Below are 25,491 nucleotides of genomic sequence, written 5' to 3'. Positions count from 1 at the left end.
TGCAGAGACAGGAAGTCTAGTCCTGCCAAGAATGTAGAGGCAGTTTCTGTAAGCAACATCAGAATGTTTCCTTCCTGCCTTCCTTACAGGATTAGGCCAGTAATTTCTTCTCCGAACTGTTTAGAATGTTAACAACCGGTTCTAGCAAATAGGTGTGAACTGGTAGAATCCCACCCCTGGATATAGATCTTTTAATTACTGTATATAAGAAGATGCCAGAGGTGGATGATTATCTAGTGACAATGGCAAAGACATAAATTCATACTAAGTAGCAGAAGCAATGGTAAACCACCCTTGTAAGGCAATCACATGGACATAAACTATAAAATGACTAATGACATAGTCCTGGATGAAGTGGTCCCTCAAGTCAGATGGCACTCAACATGCTACCAAGGAAGAGCTGAAGATCTTTCAGAATACTAATGGTATTTATAACAAGGCTTGATTAAAGCTTTTATCAGTTGTTGATATTGTTGTTGATGTTATCATACATGAAAAGAAAAACTGGAGCCACAAAAAGAGAATTGCAATGGGAGCACTGACCCATAAAAAACCTGAACATAGGAAAAACTAAAACAGTGAAAGATGAAATGAAATGACTATAAATTTACATCTTTAGGCATCAGTGAATTAAGATGGACTGGAATGGCACACTTTCAGAAGATCATACTGTTTACTATCCAGGAGATGAGAAACAAAAAAATGAATAGCATTATTAGGAATTGTAAGTTAGAAGGGTATACCAAGAATAGTGCAATCAATGATGAAATAATATCAATTAGACTTTGCAGACAACTCTTTAATATGATTATCATCTAGGTTTATGCTCCAGCCATTGATGTGGAAGAAAAGAGCTTAGTAGGAAATTAAGTGGGAGAATAACTTATAAATTTCTACCATTCCAATGGTTTCTTCATAGCTAACACTGGTCTTTAAGCAACCAAATGGATGCCTCTATGTATAAACATTATTAGATAAGAGTACATAGAAAACAAATTTGCTGTATTATTACTTAAAGAAGATAAAGGCTCTCAGTTATGCATCAAGATACAGTATAGCCAGATGCCAACAGTGAAAAAGATCACAAACTGCAAATGAGCAAATTCCAAGTTTAACTAAAGCAGAAGAATAAAACCAACCAGTGTCTATTATATAATACTGACCACATATTCACTGGTTTTATGGAGATCATCATGAATCACTTTGAAGTCCTATAACTCATTAATAAAGAACTAGAGTTACCATGAAATGTATTTAAAGAAGTTATGAAGGGTTTGTGTGAAACGTGATTGTTAAGAATCATCAAAATAAGAAAGCAAAATGGCTGTGAGAATAAATTACAGAAATTGCCAAGAGAAGAGAAGCCAAGCCCACTAAATACAAAAATTTCAGGAAGGAACTTAATAAAGAATTTTAAAGAGCTGTTACAAGAGACAAGAAGCAGTACAACAACTGTAAAGATACTGATGGGAATGGACAAATCAAGGAAAGATTTTTAAAAGATCTCTGAACTAAAAAGGCTCCATTCTCAAATTGGTATGCCAAATGGATAGATTCAAAAACAACTTATTCAAATTAAATCAAATAAAGATGGAAGGAGCATACTGAAATACTATGATGAAGAAATGCCAACATCCAAATTAGTTTAGAAGATACTCTAAGAAGATATTCCCAATTTACAATAATGTATAGTACTTACAGAAATTGAACTCAGATCAGCACTCCAGTTATTACTAAATTGGAAAGCTTCAAGAACTGATGGAATACCCACAGAAATATGGCAAGCAACAGAGGAAGAGTCAGTAAGGGTTAACCAAGCTGTGTAAGAAAAATGGGGCAACAGCACAGTGGTCAACAGATTGGAATAGATCAAAGTATACTTCAATATCAAAAAAAGAAAAAGAAAAAAGAGAACTTCAGAGAGTGCAAATTATTATATTATATCCATAATTTCACAAATTAACAAAAATAATGCTTAGGATCCTCCAGCCTAATGCCTTATATGAAATAGAATTGCCAGATGTTAAAGTGGATTTTAGAAAAAGCTGAGGAGCACAATATATTGTCATTAATGCACATTAGATAATTGAGAAAGCCAAATAATACAAAAATGAACTCAGTATTTGCTTTATGGATTACATAAAGGCCTTTGATTAAGTTTATTTTGTCAAGCTATGGAATGTGATTAGAAGTATGAGTATCTTAGAAGATCTCATTGTTCATGTGAGAAGCATATCTACAGGTCAGGAAGTCATAGTATAGACAGAACATGGAAAAACAGACTGGTTCCAGTTTGCAAAGGAGTAAGACAATGGTATATACTCTCCCTTTATTTATTCATCCAACATGCTGAATATATATTAAAGAAAGCAAGGTTAGAAAAACATGAGAATGGTTTTAAAATTGGAGGAAGAAACATCAATAACCTGCGGTATGCTAACAACTCTTTTTTGATAACTGAAAATGCCAAGGATCTGCAAGCCATAGTAAAAAAAGTCAAGAAACAAAATGAAAAAAAATGGGATTAAAATTAAATATAAAGAAGAGCTAACTAATGACAATAGGTACAACAATCAACCATAGCATTGACAATGAAGATACTGAAGTGATAGCTACTGTCTGCCTTTTAAGGTCAACCATTAACGAGCAGTCAAGAAATATGCTACAGACCAGCACTTGTTAAAGCAGCGATGAAAGCCGTGGAAAAGATATTCAGGTATGGAATTTATGTATACCCATAAAAATCATTATAGTGCAAACCACGGTATTACCGGTGATGCTCCAGGAAAGTGAAAGTTGGACTTTGAAGAAACAGGATAGGAAGAATCCTGATCCTTTTAAAATCTGCTGTTGGAGAAGATGCCTGAGAATATCATAGATAGTCAAGAAAACAAGTATCATCAAAGAAATCAATGCAGAATTTTCACTTGGGTCACAATGACCAGGCTCAAATTACCCTGTTTGGACATATTATACAAAGCCCTAACTCACTGGAAAAAGAGCCAAATTCTGGGAAAGGTGGAAAGAGAAAAGGATAAACTGCAGCAAGATGGATGGGCTCATTTACAGTAGTGACAGTGATGAGTGCACTTTTGGAAGAGCTGAAAGGCCATGCTAAGGACAATTCATCATGGAGCAAATATATATATCTATGTGACCACTAATGGTCAACATGTCATTAATCAAACAATCATGATGATGATGATGATATTAATCTTACCCAATGTGAGGATGATTTTACAGATCTAGATTTCATTTATAAATATTATAAAAAATTGTTAGAGGCACTTTTTGTACTTTCAACAAAAAAATTTCAATTTGACATCTGTTGCCAGCTTGACTGGAAAGCTTATGGCTACAGATTTGTGTTATATACTGTGGAATGTTCTATGTTTACTTAAATAATTGCTGCTCAGATTCCTTATTCTGCTTGCTCAATATCACAATGGGGAAAGTTTTGAAATAGCTACACAAGAAAAAATAAAATATTATGAGAGTTTAGCATGTATAATGTGTAGTTGTTGGTTTTTTTGCCAGTGACATCTATCATGAAAAATAGTGGATTGCTAAAAAAAAAGGCATGGTTTCTAGGGCTTCTTGAATTTCAGAAAGAGTTCATTAAACACATGCATATGTGGAGAGAGATAGAATAAATGTTTGGAAAGGAGAGAACAAAAATAATAAGTATTTGAAAAAATGTCTAGATTAATAAAATAAAGATTCCTAGATTGTCTGTACAGTAGCTATCTACATGTAACAAATAACTGTACTATTGATCTGGGAAGCATGAACTGAAATCTACTAAAGTGTGACTTAAGTGAAAATACTTGACAATTCTATAAATTTAGCTCCCAGTTCCTTGATCTTCATTTTTCTTTAAGACTGGGAAATTTCCACACTGAGGATTGGAACATTAGATATAAGATAACAAATGCATTAGTTTGCTTTGAGCCCAGGCAAAGGGAAACTTGGACTACTTCCCCCTCTGACTCCCTGAAGTATAAGAGGGAGGAAAATGTGATCAGACTTGTGTGAATCTGTTACTGTAGCCCTAATTACTAAAATATAGTACTAGTCTTCTTGAAATCTGCTTCCTGATCTGTAGGGCTGTGACAGATGTATATTGGGAAATATACAAAATAGACACATGAAGGAAGCAATTTCAAAGCTTACTGAATACAAAATAATAAGTACTGTACGCAGGCTGAGGAGATATAAATATTCAAGCTATTAAGGCTTGGGGTTTTTTTACAACACCATATTTGTGCTATATTTCAGTTCTGTAGATTAAATCTAAACTATTCTATTCTGTTGCTTTTGTTCCTGATGTATTTTGGGAGGATCATATTTCATTTCTGCATTTCTAACTCAAGGATGGCTGCAGACTATCCTAAAAACAAATGTTTACCAAGCCACAGTTCCTGTTTCTGATATATATTATGTTCCTGCTACAAGGAAACTTTGTTCTTTAAACATCTGTTGCTGGCAGATTATTTTTTAAGAATGGCATATTTTCCAGGAACAAACAATTTGCCAACAACAAGCAGAAATTTTTAGGAACATTGGCAAGTTTCACAAATGTATCTATTTTTTTCTTTGCAATCAGAATACAGTGAAGAAAAGATAGAAGGAAAAAACAGAATATCCATGACTGATAAAGAAATATATTTGTAGCTCAGGGTTGAAATGAGGGGTTCTTGGTTGTTTTCTTGCAAGACATTTCACTACCCAAACTAAGTAACATCATCAGTGCTAGTGATTAGCACTGATGATGTTACCTAGCTTGGTAATGAAATGTCTGTAAGAAAACAACCAAGCTCCGACTGGGACCCTTCAGAACAGATATGAAAGATGAAGACTCTATTTCTTTTCTTCTATTTTATAATTATCATAACATTTAAATCAAGACTTATAACTGTAAAAAACGTTTGTTCTTCAAAATAATCTCTGCTAAATACACTAATGTAATAGTATATGTAATAGTGTAATATGTCACAAAGAATAATTAATAAAAAAGAGAAAATTCTGAGAAAACATGGATTCAGTGATCAAGCTTAAGGTCCAAAATGCTTCTATATCTTTTCAAATATTGTAATTTTTGTTTGTTTGTTTGCTTCCAGATACTATTGCTATCTTGCTCTGTAGATCTGTTCCAAGTACAGAAAATACTTTCCTGAAGAAAAGCAATAACTAGGCAATGCGCTTCCTGAGGCAATGATTAATGAATCCATTTGGGGGCATAGCTTATCTTTGACATTTAGGGAGATTTTCCACATAGTGGGCCGATTGGCAGCTGTCAGAGTTAAACTTCAGTTAAGTAATACCACAGAGATTGTATATATCAAAAGCAAATTATCATTATGACAACCAGACTGTCATCCAGGCTAATGAGGCAAAACCTCTCATATTGCTTATAAATTCAGGTTAAACGTTGGGAATCTTTTCAATCTCTTAAAAGTAGTCAGTATAGAAGACACAATGATTGCTTGGAAATAAGCATATTTGAATGGTGAGTTTGCTAGGGTATCCACATCAATCAATCAACAGGATATAGCAATAGCACTTAGATTTATATACTGCTTCATAGTGCTTTACAACCCTCTTTGAGTGGTTTACAGAATCAGCATATTGACCCCAACAGTTTGGGTCCTCATTTTACCAACCTTGGAAGGATGGAAGGCTAAGTCAACCTTGAGCCTGGTGGGATTTGAACTGCAGTTAGCCAGCAGTCAGCAGAAGTAGCCTGCAGTATTGCACTCTAACCACTGCGCCATCGAGGCTCCTATCTGAAATACACACTTCTGTCCTGTAGCACAAGAGGCTGAGTTTGCACAGGCCTGATTAGAAATCCTATGATAACTATGTCCTTCCTCATCCCTTTTAACTTAAAAACATTGAATAAAGTATGGCACAAAAATCTTTAACTATGGGGGCTTCCAGGGAATGTATAGTGAAATGAAGATGGCTCTGTGTAGTGGAGCTGATAACCTCAGCAAAGACCAAGGAATCAAAGTCTGTTTTTTTTAATCTCTCCAGATAAAGAGAGGATGATATATCACCATATATACTCCTCTTCATTTTCATTTTCTAATTACTTTCAGATATTGTCTAAAGCAATTAGAGACATTTGGAATAACAGGTTTGAGAAGTCTTCATTGGGTAAATTTATCTTCAACTCTGAACAAAAGAAAAATTACAAGCTGAAGATCTTAAAGAATTAGAAATAAACAGCAAAAGTTATAAATGAATTAAGGATTGAAATAAATTTTGAAATTTTATTATTAGAATTAAGTATTTGGTTCTCATGGGACACACACTTATTTTGGTTATCCTGGCAACTGCAAGTCATAAAAAAATATAATTGATGATTTTAGAAACTGGACACTAGAGGAGACTAAAGATTCTAAGCAGAAGGAAAAAAAAAACAGTATATAAGCCTTAATACTGGGATTACAAAATGACATAAACATTGAAAATATCAGGAATATTAAAGGAGAATCTTTGAAGAATGGAGCAAGAAATTAGCAACCAGAATATCAACATTCTCAATAATGATGTCTGCTTCTATGGACAGATTAATGAAGAAAGGACTATGTGGAACAATTTTTATTTATAAGATAGAGTATAAAATATGGAAATAGAAATGAAAGGCAAGAGAGTGATTTAGAAAAGAATGCTCTGCTGGATATACAAACTAAACCAGCTAAAGTTTTAAAAATTAAAGGGAAATACAAATGATAAATCAAGAAGATGACCTGCAAAATATTATTGGATCTACAAAGGGTGCTTGTTAAAGCCTTGGGAAAAAAAATCTGTGTAATGGAATAAAGAATTAAAGATAGATCAAATCCTACATGATATCTGAATTAAAGATTAAGACTGTTAGACGTAAAAGGAAAAAAAAGATATAAAGTCGAACAAGGTAAAAATAAAACTTTTTTTTTTTGCAATGTTCAAAAACGCCGACCCTTTATGGACCTTTTGTTGACATCCAGATTGAAAAGTGGATATTTTATAGATTTATTTGTAGATAAGGGATGGGTTATCGGATGAAGAGATATCTATCTAAGATATTATACGGGTAAAGTGTTATTAAATATGTTTTCATTTGTTGCGATAAATGTTGGAAGTCCCTTCTTTATATATTGATTTTTCTTATTATTTCTTTTCTTTATTATATGCTTTTTTCCTCCATCATTTCTTCATTTCTACTCTCTTCTTTTTCTCTAAGTTTAGTATGTATTCGTTTTTACTATTACAATTAAAATTATTAATAAAATTATATATACATATTTTAAAAAAGATTTAACTACAACATACTGTACCTAGTGCCAGGGCAAGTATGAGGTTGGTAAGTTTTGAAGTATGAAGAAGAAATGAAATGATCATGGCTTAATAAATTCCTCTGTATATTACATGTGAATGGGGATACATCTGGCATTTAAAAAAAAAACCTAGAGGGAAACTGAGTAGAAAGTAACCATCTGTTTGCAGTTGTTTCCTGAAGGGTAATCATATGAATCCGCTACAACAACAATATGAACAAAAAGCCTTATGGAATTTTAAAAAGTAAGCCACACACAGGACTTTTTTGCTTGTGCCTATTTATAGCAATGTTTGTACACATTTAAAACATATTTTCAGCATAATAAATCAATACTCAATGATTAGTATTACACCTAAAACATGTGATGCCTGTCCTTATTTGCAAATTAAATACTTATTTACATAGCGAAATGGCTAATCTTCAAAAGCAAGGTTTAACCTTACATTTGTTTCTTCGTGGGATCATAGGTTATATCAGTGGTGAGGTTCAAATTTTTTTACTACTGGTTCTGTGGGTGAACTATTCAAAATTTCCACTATTAGTTCTCCAGAACTGGTCAGAACTTGCTGAATATCACCTCTGGATTATAGGGGGTGTGAGAGATTCCTGAGAAATGAAGTGCTCCAATTTGCAACCTAGCACCCTCAAATATCCTAGAACATGCAATCATGCATGCACGTATATATACACACACACACATGCACATAAAAATCTTTCAACCCCCCCCTCTCTTTCTATCTCTCTCTCACACACACAGGAAAAACTTTCGAACCTGTTCCTTCTCTGTTAGTAATGGCTTCCTACAGCCTTTTAGCAGGTCAGAAAGATCAGAATGGCATCCAATCTTTTAGAAGTTGCCTATTTCTGATAGAGTATTATGGATGTAGAGAGCATCTTCATAAAATGAGAATGCAAGTCTATCTCCCATGACAAAGGAGACAAAAGAAGAAAAGAAGTTGAGGCAGAGATACAGAATGGAAGAATATACCGCTTCAATAATATCTAACTATTTTTCACCATCTAATTTTATTTTTTTGGTGTTATATTGTGTTATACAGGTGAAACTCGAAAAATTAGAATATCGTGCAAAAGTTCATTTATTGCAATAATGCAATTAAAAGGTGAAACTAATATATGATATAGACTCATTACATGCAAAGCAAGATAGTTCAAGCCGTGATGTGTCATAATTGTGATGATTATGGCTTACAGCTCATAAAAACCCCGAATCCACCATCTCAGAAAATTAGAATATTACATGCAATCAATAAAACAAGGATTGTACATAGAACAATATCGGACCTCTAAGGAACCCTTTGCAGGTGTTATGGCTTAATTAGCTGATTAGCTGAGTGGGACACTTTGAGCCTAGAATATTGAACCTTTTCACAATATTCTAATTTTCTGAGATTGTGGATTTGGGGTTTTCGTGAGCTGTAAGCCATAATCATTTCAATTATGACACATCATGGCTTGAACTATCTTGCTTTGCATGTAATGAGTCTATCTCATATATTAGGTTCACCTTTTAAGTTGCATTACTGAAATAAAACAACTTTTGCACGATATTCTAATTTTTTGAGTTTCACCTGTAGGAACCCAATCATTGTCTTGGCTTAGCATACTTATCTTAAACTGTAACTCTTATCCGACAACTGAATAATTCCATAATGAATCAAAAAAGCATTAAAAACCATATACCATAGTATGCCTTTCAAAATGCACAAGACAGTCTTGTGTTTTAAAACTTCCAATTAGATCTGCTAAGAATTAGGACATTCTTAATTTGTTTAATAACTTATTTTGTCCTTGACTTATCAAGAGCCTAAAAGTATAAAATAAAGAATATTTCTGACAAAAATAACCATCTCAGTAAATGGTGAACACTGTCAAAAGGACTGCTGAATGATGAAGTCACCCTGAAGTAACATACCGTGGTTTCATAAATACCTCAGAGTAGATCAAGACATTATTCTTACCTAAATCCTTGAGGACAAATGCAGGTGTATCCATTTACAGCATCTACACACATGGCACCATGGCGGCATTTGTGTCCCCTGCAGTCATCATCATCTGTTTCACAGTGCTTCCCACTGTAGCCAGGTAAGCATTCACACCTGCAACAAGACCATTAAGGACTCCATTAATACAAAGTTGCATACTAGATTGTATCTCCAAAACCTGTTCACAGTGTGCATGTATATGAAACAGATAGCCAACCCAAAATAAAATGGAACTCTAAGTCTTACACATCAGAGTTGAAGTGCATTAACTGGTATTTCTTTCATTTTTCCCAATGAGAGGAAAAATGCTGTCTAGTTTATTTCCATGTGCGCATAAGTTTGAAAGCTGGTTGATAAAGCAAAATGTCTCTCAGCAGTGTCTCTCAGCCTTGGCAACAGTAAAAGTCACATTTCAAGCCTCCCCAGAAAATAATGAACATATTCAAAACAGTGCAAAAGAAGTAGAGTTCCGAGATTAATATTTAACATATCTGGAAAAGGCACTTCCATATACTTTTGGGCTATAGTTATAACCCACTTTCTTAGAGTTAGAGTAAAAGATTGGAATAGAAAATGAGACAGAATTTTTTCCAAATTTAAGAAGTACAGATAAGTAGTAGAGTTTATCAAATAAGATCATCTTATTGTGCAGCAGAGATGCAATGATTATGTTTCATCAACCTGAGTACATTACTTACATAGAAAACAACTTATAGGACCAGTTCAAGCATTGCCAAAATCTAAATGGCTGAAAGTGTGTGTGCATGTGTATGAATGCAGCTGTACTAATAGACATTTTATTTAATGTATAATTCTAACAAATATACAAGAGATATATCAAAACCTAGAGCTGACATTAGAATAAAACACTGCAATAATCAATGCAAGACATTTTCTAATATAATGATATAAATGTGTCCTAATGCTAGCAGAAGTTTAGTACAGTGAATAATGGAAAGTTTTTTTATAGCTTTATAAAAGTCTTGCAAAAAAATGACATTTTTAAATCTGCATAGATCAGACACCAGGCATTTATTTAAAGGCAAGTCAATGTCAGAAATCAGGAACTATATAGAAAAAAATCCTCTAAAAGGTGAAGAGGCTATTTTATGGAAGGAAAAACTAATTGACCTTGATTGTACAATTTAGCTGATCTCAATGGAACATTAATTATAATTTAGTGATTCAAATAATAATTTAAATGGATAATATTCCTGAAGACTCAGCTGAGATAGGGTTTGGCAAAAAGTAGCTATTTATGATACCGGGAGAGATCTAGGTTGCCTAAATTGCATTACAGGTAATCCTCAACTTATGACCACAATTGATTCCAAAATTTCGGTTGTTAAGTGAGATATTTGTTTAGTGGTTTTTTCCCCCGTTTTATGACCTTTCTTGCCACAGTTAAATGAATTACTGCAGTGAAAAGTAAGTAACATGGTTAAGTGAATCTGGCTTCCCCATTGACTTTGCTTGTCAGAAAGTCACAAAAGATGATCACAGCAATGGTGATAAGTATGAATTCAGTTGCCAAGCATTTGAATTTTTATCAAATGATCATGGGGATGCTTCAAAGATTGTAATTGTGAAAAATGGTCATATGTCACATTTTTTCCAGTGCCGTTGTAACTTTGAATTGTCACTAACTGAACTGTTGTAAGTTGAGGACTACCTGTACTGTAAACCCAAACAAGGGGATGGAGAATTGGAAAGATCTACCAACAAACTATAAATCCAGGCAGGACATCACTAAGTTCAAAGGTAATTACTTAAACTTTCTGAAGTTTGATATGAACAAATTTCCCTTCTACTGGGGATTTCTTTAAATAAATCACTAAAGGTAGATTTCCAATTCTTAGTCCAAATAAAAGTGATTGTTTTACCATAATACTAAACCTATTTTTATTTCCTTTTTCATTACTTTGTAACTTAAACCCAGTTAGTTTTGATGGAATTCAGCTGAATAGGCATTCAAGCAGTGGTGGGATTCAATTTTTTTACTACCGGTTCTGTGGGCATGGCCTGGTGGGTGTGGCGTGGCCTGGTGAGCGTGGCTTGGTGGGTGTGGCAGGGGAAGGTTACTGCAAAATTCCCATTCCCTCCCCACCCCACTAACCTGCTTTCTAGCTCCGTTCTCCTGTGCAGGGCAACAAAACAAGACCCAGCCAATCATCTGGGACTTGGGAAGCAGAGAAGAGATCGGGACGGAGCCAGTCAGAGGTGGTATTTGCTGGTTCTCCGAACTACTCAAATTTTCCACTACTGGTTCTCCAGAACTGGTCAGAACCTGCTAAAAATCACCTCTGCATTCAGGCCTTTGTCAGTTTTGCAGCTAAATTTTATTGAGGAAATCAAGTATTAGCCTGCCTCTCAATCTAATAGCGTCATAATCTCTGATAAGATCATTCATGGTTGGTCTCCTCACAGCTGGAATTCATTCACACTGGATCCCTTGCCAATCGATAAATATTCAGATCATCTCTGTTTGCATGGAATCTGTTCAAACTGAATTACTGAATAATTGCTTCAACTGATATTATAGTAGTTGCCGTTATTCTATACAACATCTCGCATCAGTTGCAGCAATTCCTCTATAACTTTGAATTGAAAAAAGGAGAGATTGTCTCTTATTAAATCCAAAGATTACTGTTTTTAAAAAAACCTTTGAAACAGCATAGCAACCAATGTTTCAGGCATACTGGCAAGGAAATGGTGTTCATAATAATTTGCTGCGGGAAGAAATAGCGACATTTAATCCTCTTGCTTTATTGATCCCTGTTGCCACAAATAAAGTGATGTAATAACAAATGATGCCCACATACTTATTCAAAGCTGCCATGGATCACATTTTTGACATATATTGGCTATTGTCATAACGATAGAAACACTACTTTTTTTTGGAAGACAGCATTAAATAAATGCTTTAACTTTTGTCAGTAATTCCATGCTACAGAATAATAAAATTTATTTATAACTGTGCTCTAACACATCGGGCAGTTGGAACAACAGCTTCCTTCTCTGGAGAGATATATTGAATTAATGTGTGTGTGTATGTGTGTGTGTGTGTGTGTGTATCTCTCACTGGAAGATTTCATGAAGAATTGTATGGAAAAAAGTTAGTTACATAACCGAGATCCTTAAATGTTAGAGCAATAGGGAATTGTGTTAAATACAACCTCTGGTTATCTTCATTTCAGACCACTTATATTGGTTTTGGCCTCAGGTTTATTGAAGGATCACAAACCTGAAGCCAAAACCAATATAAGTAGTCTGAAATGAAGGTAACCAGAAAATACTGTTACTGCAGTCAATACTTTAAATTATTTCAGTTATTATTTTCTTCTCTTTTTATTTTTCATTCCTGAATTTATGTGCTCTCTCCTCCTTCAATCATTGCTGATCATGAATTTTCAGATTTCTTTCATTCCTGCAAGTGATAAATCAGAAGATAGCATCTTTTCCAAAGGAATAAGCTATAATGAGAGGCAGCACACTTCATCAAGTGCATAGACTGATATAGGATTTAAACTGGAAGGTCCATTTAGCTTTATTAAAACTTTATTGCTTAATTAAGATAGAAGTTTTTATTAATGCTAATTCTAATCTAATAGCTGCTTTATGGAATCCCCAAATTTATTACCATGGGGCACTTTTTGGATCAAATCCACATATCAAACCAAAGAAATTAAAGGCATAAGATAATTCAACTATTTTATTTCACCTTAGGAATAACGTATGGCTTCATCCTATTTCTTTTGATTGGAAGCAAACCAGAAGTCATTATACATGCCTTTTGGTTCCAGTAAGCAAACCACAACTATAAATTGGCATAAAGGAAAACACTTTGGTGGGCAACGTAATAGGGACACAAAAGGAGACCCAACTGGGCATCCTCTGGGCAACTGGTAATGTTACCAGTTGATCCTTTCACCATGGGAGGGCTTCGGTACTTCTGAAATGGAAGAACAGCATAAGGAAAATATTTTCTTCATTTTTTGTAACTTGCATTACACTGAATTGAAATATAAGGAATCACACCTATCATTTGAACAACAAATCCCAATTTCACTTGTAAATACAATAGCTATATTTGAACAACTACAATTAATGAATGGATGTGCAGTTTACTTTCTTCCCAGGCTTGCTTGAAATACAGTGTGCAATGGGGAGAGATTATATGTTTGTTAGTTGGGTCTGGAATGAGGTGGTCTCTCTGGATTTGGTTGTTTTCTTGGACAGAAAACACTGGAATGTGGCAATTAGTTAATAAAGTAACTCATTAGGCTTATACAGTATTTTAATAATATACAGTATTTTAACATATCAACAGTACATACTTACTTGTACTCTCTATCAAGAGAAATACATTTGGCTTCATGTTTGCAAGGGTTTAGTTCAGGCACGCAATGGTTGATTACTTCATCACAGAGTTCTCCTGAAATAAAAATAAAATTAAGAGAGCTTTTATATAAATTTAGTAGAAGTTTAGTTGCATGAATTATAATCAGAACTGAAGAATGAAAAATGCTTATGAAGAAGCTATTGAGGACAATGATATTACTGCCCTTTGTTTAAAAAAGAAATTAATGGCATACCCACGATTAAAACTTTTATTGTGGTTTAGGACTAGTCAATGCAGCAAAAAAAAAAAAAAAATACAGATACCTTAAACAATCCATTGTATATGAAACAGGTTGCAATACTAGAAGAGTTGAGGTCTTTATGAATGTTATGAATATTATTGTTGTTCTAAAACAAAATAAATAATTGTTTATCATCATGAACACATTTAGAGATGCCTGTATAACCCAAAATGAATACATTTCTCTTTGGTTGTTCCATAGAGGGTAAAAACAGGAAGTTTTTGCTAGAGGATGTAATAAATTGAGTGCCATACAGTATCCAGAATTCTGTCTTTGCCTTGTTAGTTTGATTGTAACTCAATGTTACAAGGCTTGTCTTAATAAAAAAAACTTTATAAGGCTAGTTTATATGTAATGTTTGACTTTCAGTGAACAAAAGCCATCTCCAATTATTACAGAAATTATTGTATTTCTAGTTTCTAATAATGAACAAATGATTCACAATGATCAAAGCCACAATCTTCTGAATAATAGTGTTATGATAAAATTCCCTTGTAATATCCCAGCTTTTTTCCCCCACTAATCTAATCTCTTACATTTCCTGAACAATTTCAGCTGCACTGTAAGGTTTCATATCAAATGATTCCTGCACAGAGATTCTGAAATGCATTTCAGTCCAATATTTCATTTCATTTACAATCTTGCACATGTGTGCAAACACATGCACATACCCATACTAATAACATAACTCTTAATGGCCAAAATTAAACTGTAAAATATGTTATCAGAATTTTTATTGTGCTAATTATTACCTTAGTAGTTAAAAAAAACCCCTCATTTGCTGATTTCCAGCACCAAAATCAAGTAACAGCATCTTCATTATTGCCAATTACCATTATCACTGCAGTCCCAAAGTTGGCTTAATTATTAATTGCAAAAGATTCCTCCCAAAACTTCACCAGAAACACATGGAGTTCCTCAATAAATTATTTTTGGCTGCCATTTTCCTAGTATAGAAACAGTGTTAACAAGTGCCCAATGAATATCCAAAAAGCACAGAACTGTGTGTTTCTACAATATGATCCTCCCAGCTCCTTTCAGTTTAGTTCATAGCTTGTTGGCCATTTGCTGAAGTCATCCCAAAGTGTTAGGTCTATCAAGTATCAACCTGGGATTTTTTCATAAAGCAAAGGAGAAAATAAGTTTGAGTAGTACTGAAATGGTATCAATCCAGTTGATATCCATTTATGCAAATGTAAAGAAAGAGCTTTGTTCTTTATTTTTAAATTAGGGTCTCAGTCAAAATGGAACATTTTGAGCCTTAATAATTGTTAATTATTTGTGACAACTGAAAGAAAATAAATGCTGACATTTTAGATTTTATCAGCAAAGTATACAAATGCTAATACAATTTTTTTTGAGATTGCAATGTAGCTTTAAGGTATATTCTGTCAAAATGTAAAATAAATCACACAATAATGGCCTTAACATGATGCATTGTATTTTTTAATGTCCAGAATTTACACACACACACACACACACACACACACACACACACCTAATTCTGTAGACACACAATATATACACACAATTTACATATATTTTACATATACATATTTACAAATTACATATTTATACACACACACAAATACACAAGACATGTATGTGTATACACACACACACACACACACAACATATATACTATGTATATTTATATGTATGTATGACTTTGCTTGTTCTTTAAAATGAAGCTAAGTTAACACAATGAGGAATCCAGATTTGAAAGCATTATGACATTCATTTTCATGTATATATTACATATACTTTAAGTCAAATAACGGGATGATATCGTGAATTTTTGTTTTTTGATGAGTTGCAATTTAAGTATCATCTTCCAAAAAGCAGCCAGTGTGATGATATATGTGAATATTCTGATGTTTAGATATAGGGCCCATAGCCTTAAGTGCCTCCAACCCCATTCTAGTATGTAAGGATATAATACTTTCTTTACAAATTAATAAGGATATAATAACTGAATGCACTAAGTTAGATATTTAAGACTATAAGAAGGTAAAGAATAAATCAGAATGGCTGATACATAATCCTGAACAGAAGTCACATTGCCATCATTGTTACTTTCATATAGGTTTTAATGATATCTACAAAAACTAAAGATTTACATGTATTGGATACCCATATGTGTATCTTCAGGAAGTAATTGATAGGATCAGCTAATTATTGGAGTTATAATGCTTAAAATTAACATTTTTTCATATGATATTGCCATATGCTATTCTTGCCATAATTTCATATATTAATTTAGTGGAGTCTCAGATTATATTGTGTAAGCTTGTATTCTCTTGAATTATTTTCTAATGATTTCAATTTGAAATAGATAAGTGTATGCTGTGATAGAGAAATAATAATCTTACAAGAATGGAAGGATATACATTTTCTATTAATTATACAGTGATTTAGAAAACTTACAAATAATTTACAAATATTTCTTATAAATAATTTAATGTCTAGCTTTTAAAATTCGGAATGTGTGTAGGAGTTTGTGTTTCATTTTCATGTTTTCATAATGTTAATAAACTTAAAGATTAAATTTGGGATGATATATATTTGAAGCAATGCTAGTTTTTGATTACTGTATGATCATTTTCTGGCACCTAAATGAAAATACTTTTTCTTTTTGAAATTAAATATGTTTTATATTGGCCAAACTTACATAAGTTATATTGGTGAATAGGATAAGCAAAGCTTCCTCAACCTTTTATCATTGAGATGGAGATGACTTTGGGCCACTTCCTCTTTCCCAGGCTTGGGAAGAAGGCAAATTCATTTTTTAATTACTTTTCAAGCTATTCTACTTTGTTCTGGTTTAATTTATTGCATTTTGCAGGAAGACATATGCAGCAAACATCTCCGATTTGTTCACAGGAGTAGGATAACTTCTTAATTTAAGAGACATTTCACTTTAACAGACATCCCACTGTCTTATGAGCCTGTTAAACCAAACTATTACTTTTAATGAAATATGATCCAGATAATTCTGACACTATAATTATCCATGTTACACTCAAGGGCTAGTGGATACAACTACATTTTAAAGGCACTCTTTGCATTACTGCCTTTCTTGGGGTACCCAGTTTGTACCGAGTCCAGTAAAAAAAAATCTTTTTAGCAAAGGCTTGGTTGCAACTTGGTATATTCGAAAAAATTGTTAAAGACTGAGTTTGTTCAATCCGGGTTCCTATGAAATTTACTCAAGTGTCCAGTCTGTGTCCTGTTCTTCATACAGGAGTCTTAAAGCTGAAGCTAGTATGGTACATGTATCAGTATCTTCAAATTTTCACCATTTTTCAAAAATGGGAAGAAAGCAGCTGAAGGAAAAGCCGTTTCTTTCCTCACACATTGATTATAACAGGGTATGATTCAGTCAAAAAGAATGTAGGCAAGTATTTTGTATGAAACTACAGATTGAGAACATCTAATTCTTGCTGGTATCTATTTAAGTAATCAGGTCACCAGACTTAATCCTGCGTATATCTCAATCAATAACTATGCCAAAATTCTGAACAACTCTGACATGTGCATTCTGTAATGCCTTACAAACTTGTTTTTGGAAGGGAAAAATCCAGAAAATCCCATAAAGTGAGGGAATAGTCATTGTAAGTCAAGAGCAATTTATCATTATAAATCAGGAGCAATTAAAATAAGAGGCGCATATTACTTCCATTATACCATGAAGTTCACACAAAGTTATTGTACCCTTATTACAGGTACTTGTCAACTTATAAACAAAATTATGATGGATTTCCCTAGTGATATTTATGACCTGGATTTGAAGCTGTGACAATCAGCTGTGATTATATGGGCATTCGAAGCTGCCCATATAATCACATGATCACACTTTTGGCACTTGGCAACTTTATTATATTTATAGCCATTAGCACCCCACAATCACATGATGACTTTTATGATGTTTTGCTGAAACCAGATTTTTTGCTGAAACCAAATGCAATTTTCTTTTGGTTTTCATTGAAACTGTCCCCATAAAAATCACTGGTTTACTTACTGACTATCCCCATAAAAATCACTGGTTTACTTATCGACTGTTGCAAAAAATATTGTAAAAGTAGATTGTGATAGGCAAACTCAGTTATGGTTGTAACTCAAGGACTATCTATATCTCAATATTCATGTTATATTGATTCCTTTGATATCAGTTGTGTTTTATCTGGTCTTGCTAACAATATTGAAAAATTTTGACATATAGCTGGCAAAACCTGTAGGATTTTTACTAAGAACTAAGAAACTTGTTATATTTAGTTCATTTCCCTTTTAAATACTATTTTGTCAATCTTCTTTAATTAATTTTATTCTGTTATATTATGAAAGACTGCTCACTGACTGAAAAAAGTCCTTTGTGTTTGAAATTACTGATGTAATGGATGTGGTGATTCACAAAACAACTATATGCCAATTGGTGAAAATGTCTCCATCCCTTCCTATGTCGTAGAACATTCTGCTTACCTAATTCTTTTTTTCCAAAAATGAAGCACATTTTAGAATGGGATATCATGTTGTGATAGTTAAATTTATAAGTATTTTCGGGGCCCAAAAACATTTCTGAAAAGACAAATAATACTAGATAGTGATTCTTTGGTAGAATGCAGCTTCTACTTAAAAAAAAGGTTAAAAGAATCATTAAATCATTAAAAAAATTCAAATGAAAATCAATGTCAGGTGGAGCACAGGATGTTGCAGGTGATGTTTGGATACATAGTTGTTTGCACTCACTATTGGACTTACTTCTCAATAGTCAGATCCTTTCTGCTCTTAAATCAATGAAGAAGAAATATTGTGCACTTAATTATCAAACACTAGAATTCACAACTGGTATGTATTCTGTTATGATAATTCCATTGTGGAAACCATAATGATTAAATGAAATCAAATGCATGCAAATATTTTCTAGTCTGCTGGGCTAGCTTTTGTTTTGTAGTCATTAGAGGCCATAATAAATCAGCATTGACATATGTTCCTAGCAGTTAATCCTGCATGTGTTAAAGGCCTGGAGACCCTCCCATGTTTCATTTGCCAAAGAACAATGCATTTCTCACTAATGAAAATTTGCTTTCTAAAACTCTCTTCTGCCAAAAACACTTCCAGGCATATAAGTTGTTTCAGGAATCAAAGATGGTCACAAAGAAAAGAAGAGGTACACATCCATCACATATTAAAAATTAATGCTGGTATAACTACTCACTTGATAAAAACAAAACAAAACAAAAACCAGCCTACTGAATTTAGTGAGCATCATTTCTGAAGAGCCATGCGCTATAAATAGTAGAAGTCCTACTTGTGTCAAAAACATTTATTTATTTATTTATTTATTTATTTATTTATTTATTTATTTAATTTATTTGATTTGCCAATTGTTTACAAGATAATAAGTATAAGTGTATACATAGTTGTGAATACATGAAATGGGTACATATAAGAAAAATAAAAGAATAAGAGAAACAATAGGACAGGGACGGTAGGCACGTTGGTGCGCTTATGCACGCCCCCTACAGACCAGTTTTTATTTAATAGCTGGGATAAACTTTTGACAATATACAAAAGAAAGTATTTTCTTCCAGTGAATATATATAATTTTTATTAGAAGAAAAATTTAAAAGAAGAAACAGAAATGTTGAAAGACAGCAGGGGGTCAAACTAGAGGCCCGCAGGCCAGATGCGTCATGCACAGGTCATGGCCACCTCAGATCCACGAATGGGGAAAACATTGTGAAATGTCACATGATGGCAACATGATGTGGCTAGTTTGACACCCATGGAGAAGAGTAAGGAAATGAACAAAAAGTAAGTAAAAAAATGCAAATAAAGGAAAAAGTTATAAAGAAGCACTTGCTGGTTTATTAACAGCAGTTACAATTTTAATTTTGCTACTTTAAGGTTACTCATCTATTGACATTTTTGATACAGTTTACATTTTTGATACAGATTATTTCTATCAAACACATACACTCCAGCAGAAATTAATAAACATCCCAAGACATTCTTAAAATTTAATCATGAGAGACCATTCTCTTGGAGAAAATTCCTTCTTTCTAACTAGCATTATAGTTGCTTCTAATAGGGGTAGAAGCAGAACTTGGCAATCGTGTTTAGAGTAAGACTAAAAGGGAAAAAAATTCTCCCAGGAATCTATGCAGGTTAATCTGCATTCTACTTTAAAACAATGTTGATTTGTATTTCATTAAACTATACTTCCTTTGTCATTTCTCTTTTGATAGCAGCATGATTTAATTCAAAGATAAGGTTTCCAAAACATCTCTACAAGAAGAAATTCTACTGTTCCTGGGCAGAGGTGGTATTCAGTAGGTTCTGAACAGTTCTGGAGAACTGGTAGTGGAAATTTGAGTAGTTTGGAGAACTGGAAAATTCCACCTCTGACTCAAGATTTTACAGTATTCTTCCCCTGCCACGCCCACCAAGCCACACCCACAGAACCAGTAGTAAAACAATTTGAACCTACCACTGTTCCTGGGGGAAAACAGTTTCAGGTGAATCCAAAACTCTTTTCAAATATAGCTGACAGAATGGTTCAAAGCCATAACTTACTAACAAAGCACTAATAAAATCAGATTTACCAGTATTATCAAGAAAGACTTTCTTGTACAAAGCAATGATCTATGTAACATAAATGAAAATCTGAGCCCTGCAACTTAAACATTGAAGGGAAAAGTTCTAGCATCTAAACCAACATCAAGAGGCTTGCAAGTGAGCATAGATATGAAACTAGGATCAAATCGCAAGCAACCTTCCTTCTAGGCTGATTTTTTTTGTACTAAATTTGAGTGATTCTAATTAAAGACGATAATATTCTCTAGAAACCATTATCAGATTGAAATAATTATCCAAGCTCTGGAAAACTGCTACTGGTTATTACAAGGTATTCCTGGAGTAAAGTTTAAATTTAAATTGGTACCAGTATTAGTTGGGGCAGTATTTTCCAGATGCTATCAGTTTTATTTTATTGGATATTTCTTATTTTTTCCAAAGAAAGATTTAATATAGTGCACAATATAATTTTACAAATTAGTTAGCAAAGTAATTTATAGGTAATACAGATTAGAGCCCTGTATGGAAAAGGAGATGCCAAATGTTTATGCTGGTTTTAGAAAGGGCCAAAGAGCAAAAGACATTACTGCTGATGCATGTTGGATGACTGAGAAAGCCATATAAACCCCAAAAGAAAATAGATACTTTAATGATTATAAAAAGGTTTTACATTGAATTAGGAATGTGCTTAGGACAAGGGTCTTCAAACTTGGCAAGTTTAAGACTTGTGTACTTCAACTCCCAGAATTCCTGAGGTAACAAGACTGGAGGAGGAATTCTGGGAATTGAAGTCCACAAGTCTAAAAGCTGTCAGGTTTGAAGACCTCTGGCTTAGGAGAATGGAAACAGCAAGGGTCACCCATATGTTTGTTCCACAGAGAATTTCTCTGAAAAGAGATTCAGTGATCTCCAGTGGATCTGAGAATTTTGGGAGGGGGGAAGAGGAGATCATTTTGCCTAAGCCATGTTTCAGTGTCTCCATATTGGACACTTGGTTTACTCACTTCCTCTTTTAACTATTTATAAGGAAGCTGTTTATCATTAAACCAACCTGTAGGGCAATATTTCATGGGATTAATTATCAAGAAAAGTAAACAAAAGGAATTTAAAGTGGACTTATTTGGTCAAGGCTAATGTATATGTTGTGGTTTCTGATAGCTATTATTGGGTTGTTGTTGTTTTTTACCAGGATTGAATGACTAGGCTTTAAAGATCAATTTATAAGTGGGGAGAGAATTGTTGCTTCATTTTTTTTTAGAGAAAGTGATAAATTGAAATACAAAATGGATTAAAATATACGTTTGCTCTTAATAGTCTTTGGCTGATTAGAACTAAATGATGAGTTTTTATCACTTGATTATTGATAAAAGAAGAAGACCTTTTTATACTGAAATATTAGAGAAAGTGGTTTATACTTGTCTGGGAGGAAGGGAGATTCCTTATAACTGGAGATACTAGCAATGGAACGTTCAAAGGGCAGAGTACATGTAAAAAGCTATTGTTTTTCAAACAAACAGGAGACTCTTTTCTTGGAGTAAAAGGGAAATGTTAGCAAACTGCAAAACTGTTGATCTACCTCTCATTAGAAAGGCAGGTAATAATTCTCTAAATTACTAGCATTGCTGAACATCCAGTCTCTTGTTGCTGTGGTTGGACACAGTCTGATTCTTTCATTAGAATGAAATTATGTCCAGTTTGAGCAAGATCACATGTTTTATCAAATCACATTTCAATAGATACAACTTATTCTCTTCCATGCCTGCCTCCTTTTCCACTACTGAGGAAGTAAAAATAGTCACTCCGATTTAGGGAAGTTTGCTGTTCTATACCTTATGTCTAAAATTCTAAACAAAGGTATCTCATGTGGTTTACAATGCAGTCAAAGCCTATAAAGCAAGATTATGAACAAAATTATGAACCAAAAAGTAAAAGAAGCCACAGAGGTCAAAAATAGAGAATATTAATATGAATGATTTGTCCCCGCCATGTTTCAGTCATAAAAACAGATCAATACAGCACTGAAATGAACCTGAATTTTCAACTAGATCAGTTACACTCAAGTAGTTCCTCATATTGGAAAGAAATTTGATTTTAACATATGTTTAGAAGCATAGTTATGCTTTGTATAAAATATACAAAGAAGATAAGGAAAGAATGTTCAAGCCTGCCATGCTGCAACATGTGAACACAAGACCTAATTTCAAAGATTGCTCTGCTAAAAATGATAAATTTTTGAATAAAGACTAATTCTAAAGGTGTAGACCTATAGTATCCTGACACTTGGAAAATATAGGAAGAGATTTTTTTGATTTTTGTACACTGATTACTATTGCTGTATGGCTTAAGGTAATTTGCCTTATTTTCCTAAGAAACATATTTTTACTGAATATTAGATTACTTAGTGAAAATTCAGCATTAAATAAAACTTTGATATCTTAATAAAATAAAATATGTTAATAAAATATGTTCTGCTTACAGACAAATAATTGATACAGTAAAACAAAGGAAAAAAAGGGAGAAAACAATACCTTATTTATTTAGTAAAATTATTTTTACCTATTAAGAAAGAGCAATAACAAAAATATACCTATACCAAATATACTCTTTTCATTCATTACAAATTTAATTAATTTGTTAATTAATATGCACTATTCATATATAGGGGATCATATTGTGAGAATCATTGGCTCAGAGTTTCTAAACTCTGGGGTCAGGTTCAACCATTACAAAAAATTCTGGCAAAAATATGGCTAATTGCAGCAGTTCGTTTTCAATCAGGATGAAGGTTTTCTAAGCCAACTATTTACATAAGCATCCCAAAAGAGCCCAAAAAAACATTTCAAGTTTGAGAAATTTTAGATTTTCTCTTACCAGCTCACTCAAACATGACACTGATTGAATCCCATGTTACGTAGCCTATAAGGGGCCTTTCTCTAAGTATCCAGAGCTCAGAGAGTAACATGGCCAGTTCACATTTTCATATTTAAAAGAATATAGAAATTTTTTCATCATCGTACGGCGAATGTAACAGGCTTATGATTTGGTGGCTTATATTCTTAAATTGTTGGATAAATGCAATTACAGTTTCTAAAATCAGGGAGCAGTGTTGAGGAAGAGAAAAATTGAGGAAACTTCTTCAAACTTTGGAGATTTTGCATTGTATGAATTAGGGCATGACTGCTAAAAATATCACATATCAGAGTAAAGGTGTTCATTTAAGCACAGGCATATATATTATTATTTTCTGTATTGCTTTTTGTTTTCTTCTAAGGAACATTTGAACAAAATGCTTTGATGTTCCCTATAGTTTTCAAATGGATATGGGTGTTAATGTGAAGGCAATAAAACAAATAAACGTAGAGTTGCTTGCTGAAATACCTGACATGTACAGATAGATAGATTACTTACTGGAAATCTCTGTTTTTGAACAGGAACCATGTTGTCAGTATTATTATATGTGAAATAGGAACCTCTATTCCCCAAACCTTACAATAAGTGGCATTGCATCAAGGTGCGAATTTAGAACATACAAGCTGAAAGAGCACCGCTGAAGGAAACTAAAGGCCCATTAAATCTTGCATAAATGAATAGAATATGTTTTTATTATGATCAATGATCCATTCACATCTTAAAGTGGCATAAAACAGAGGAAAAGTAGCAATTATATTCCCACATTGAACTTTTGCAATATCTGCTCTATTTGTGGTGTTGGATTAATACAGTATAGTTACTGTGGACTAATTTGCAATATGATGAAGACAGTTATGGAAACATCACAATTTACAAAAATAGGTCTATGAATATGTATGCATATATGTATGTATGTATGTATGTTTCTATTACTCTTACATGCTACCAAAAATTTCAGGGGTACCAGAATGCTGAGATTGAATTACAGTAAGGAGAGAAAATAGATAAGACTTTCAGAAGATTGCAATGATGACAAAGCTCTAAGGCAAAGTAGCCACACTTTAATGCTTTGTGGTGAAGAGAATATCTCTTAAGTAATAACTAATATACCAACATTTTAGATGTTGGAAATACATACATATATAAACCCAACTTTTCTGGATACTATATTTTGATATCAGTATCACGGGTGAGATTTGTATAGTACTAAGAAAAGAAAATTTCCTGCCAATAAATACCATAGATATTTTCCTAAATATCTGAAACCAGCCATTTTTAAAAAGTGTAACCTTCAACTTTTTTTTTTTGCTAGGATAAGAATCCTCCCTTTTCTATGCTACATTGATGTCCAACTCAAATTTTCTAAATTATCCTTGGTGGAAAATATTCCTAACTAGTTTCCTTTTTCTAATGCACTTTTGACATTATTTGCTGCACCTGTTTAGGTGGGGAACCACACTCCACAAGCTGAAGTTGCTGTAACTGAAGAATAATTAAAACTATATGAATTAATATAATGATTCTCCATGTGTTTTGCTCCCTCTCCTGAGGGAAGGTGCAAGCAATTCAGATTGTGGCATTCTTATAAAGTTGGTCCCCTCCCCCCCCCACACACACACCCAGTATTAGTTAAGCAAATCCTCCTAATGTGAAGATATCTGAGACTCCATGTGTAATCTGGAGATGTTTTTTTCTAAAATCTTTCAAAATGATAGGCTGACCTGTATAGTTGGGTAGGCAAAGGCAAGCGTAATTGTTTATTCCATCCATACAAGTTGAGTTGTTCTCACAATCATTATCTTCACAGTCATCTGGATTCAGTTCACATTTCTTCCCTTCAAATCCAGTAGGGCAGGAACAGCTTTTAACATAGGAATAAAGGAGATATGGGCATTAACTGGCATGTTGGGGCTAAACTGACTTAGAAACAGGAACTGCGTATACAATCACACATACAAATAAGTGGGGAAGCCTCTGAAAATTAAGGGATACTAAATTAGAAAGTTTATGCAGATTCTAACTTCAGCACATA

The 25,491-nt window shown here is 33.4% G+C and overlaps 1 protein-coding gene across 1 annotated transcript in view; it reads right to left on the bottom strand.

Annotated features, from left to right (window-relative positions):
* The window catches only part of SLIT3 (slit guidance ligand 3), a 519,460-nt gene that overhangs the window by 33,510 nt on the left and 460,459 nt on the right, over positions 1-25,491 (bottom strand). The window contains exons 28-30 of the mRNA XM_026688600.2: positions 25,181-25,320; positions 13,672-13,765; positions 9,307-9,444 (exon numbers count right to left, since the gene is read on the bottom strand). Of these exons, the coding sequence (XP_026544385.2) occupies positions 9,307-9,444; positions 13,672-13,765; positions 25,181-25,320 (372 nt within the window). The remainder of the gene's footprint in view (positions 1-9,306; positions 9,445-13,671; positions 13,766-25,180; positions 25,321-25,491) is intronic.

Source organism: Notechis scutatus, chromosome 2, assembly GCF_049901735.1.
Source record: "Notechis scutatus isolate UNSWTSFEM ecotype Mainland chromosome 2, rNotScu1.2, whole genome shotgun sequence".
In the NCBI taxonomy this organism is placed as follows: domain Eukaryota; kingdom Metazoa; phylum Chordata; class Lepidosauria; order Squamata; family Elapidae; genus Notechis; species Notechis scutatus.
This window is presented reverse-complemented; position numbering and strand designations above follow the sequence as displayed.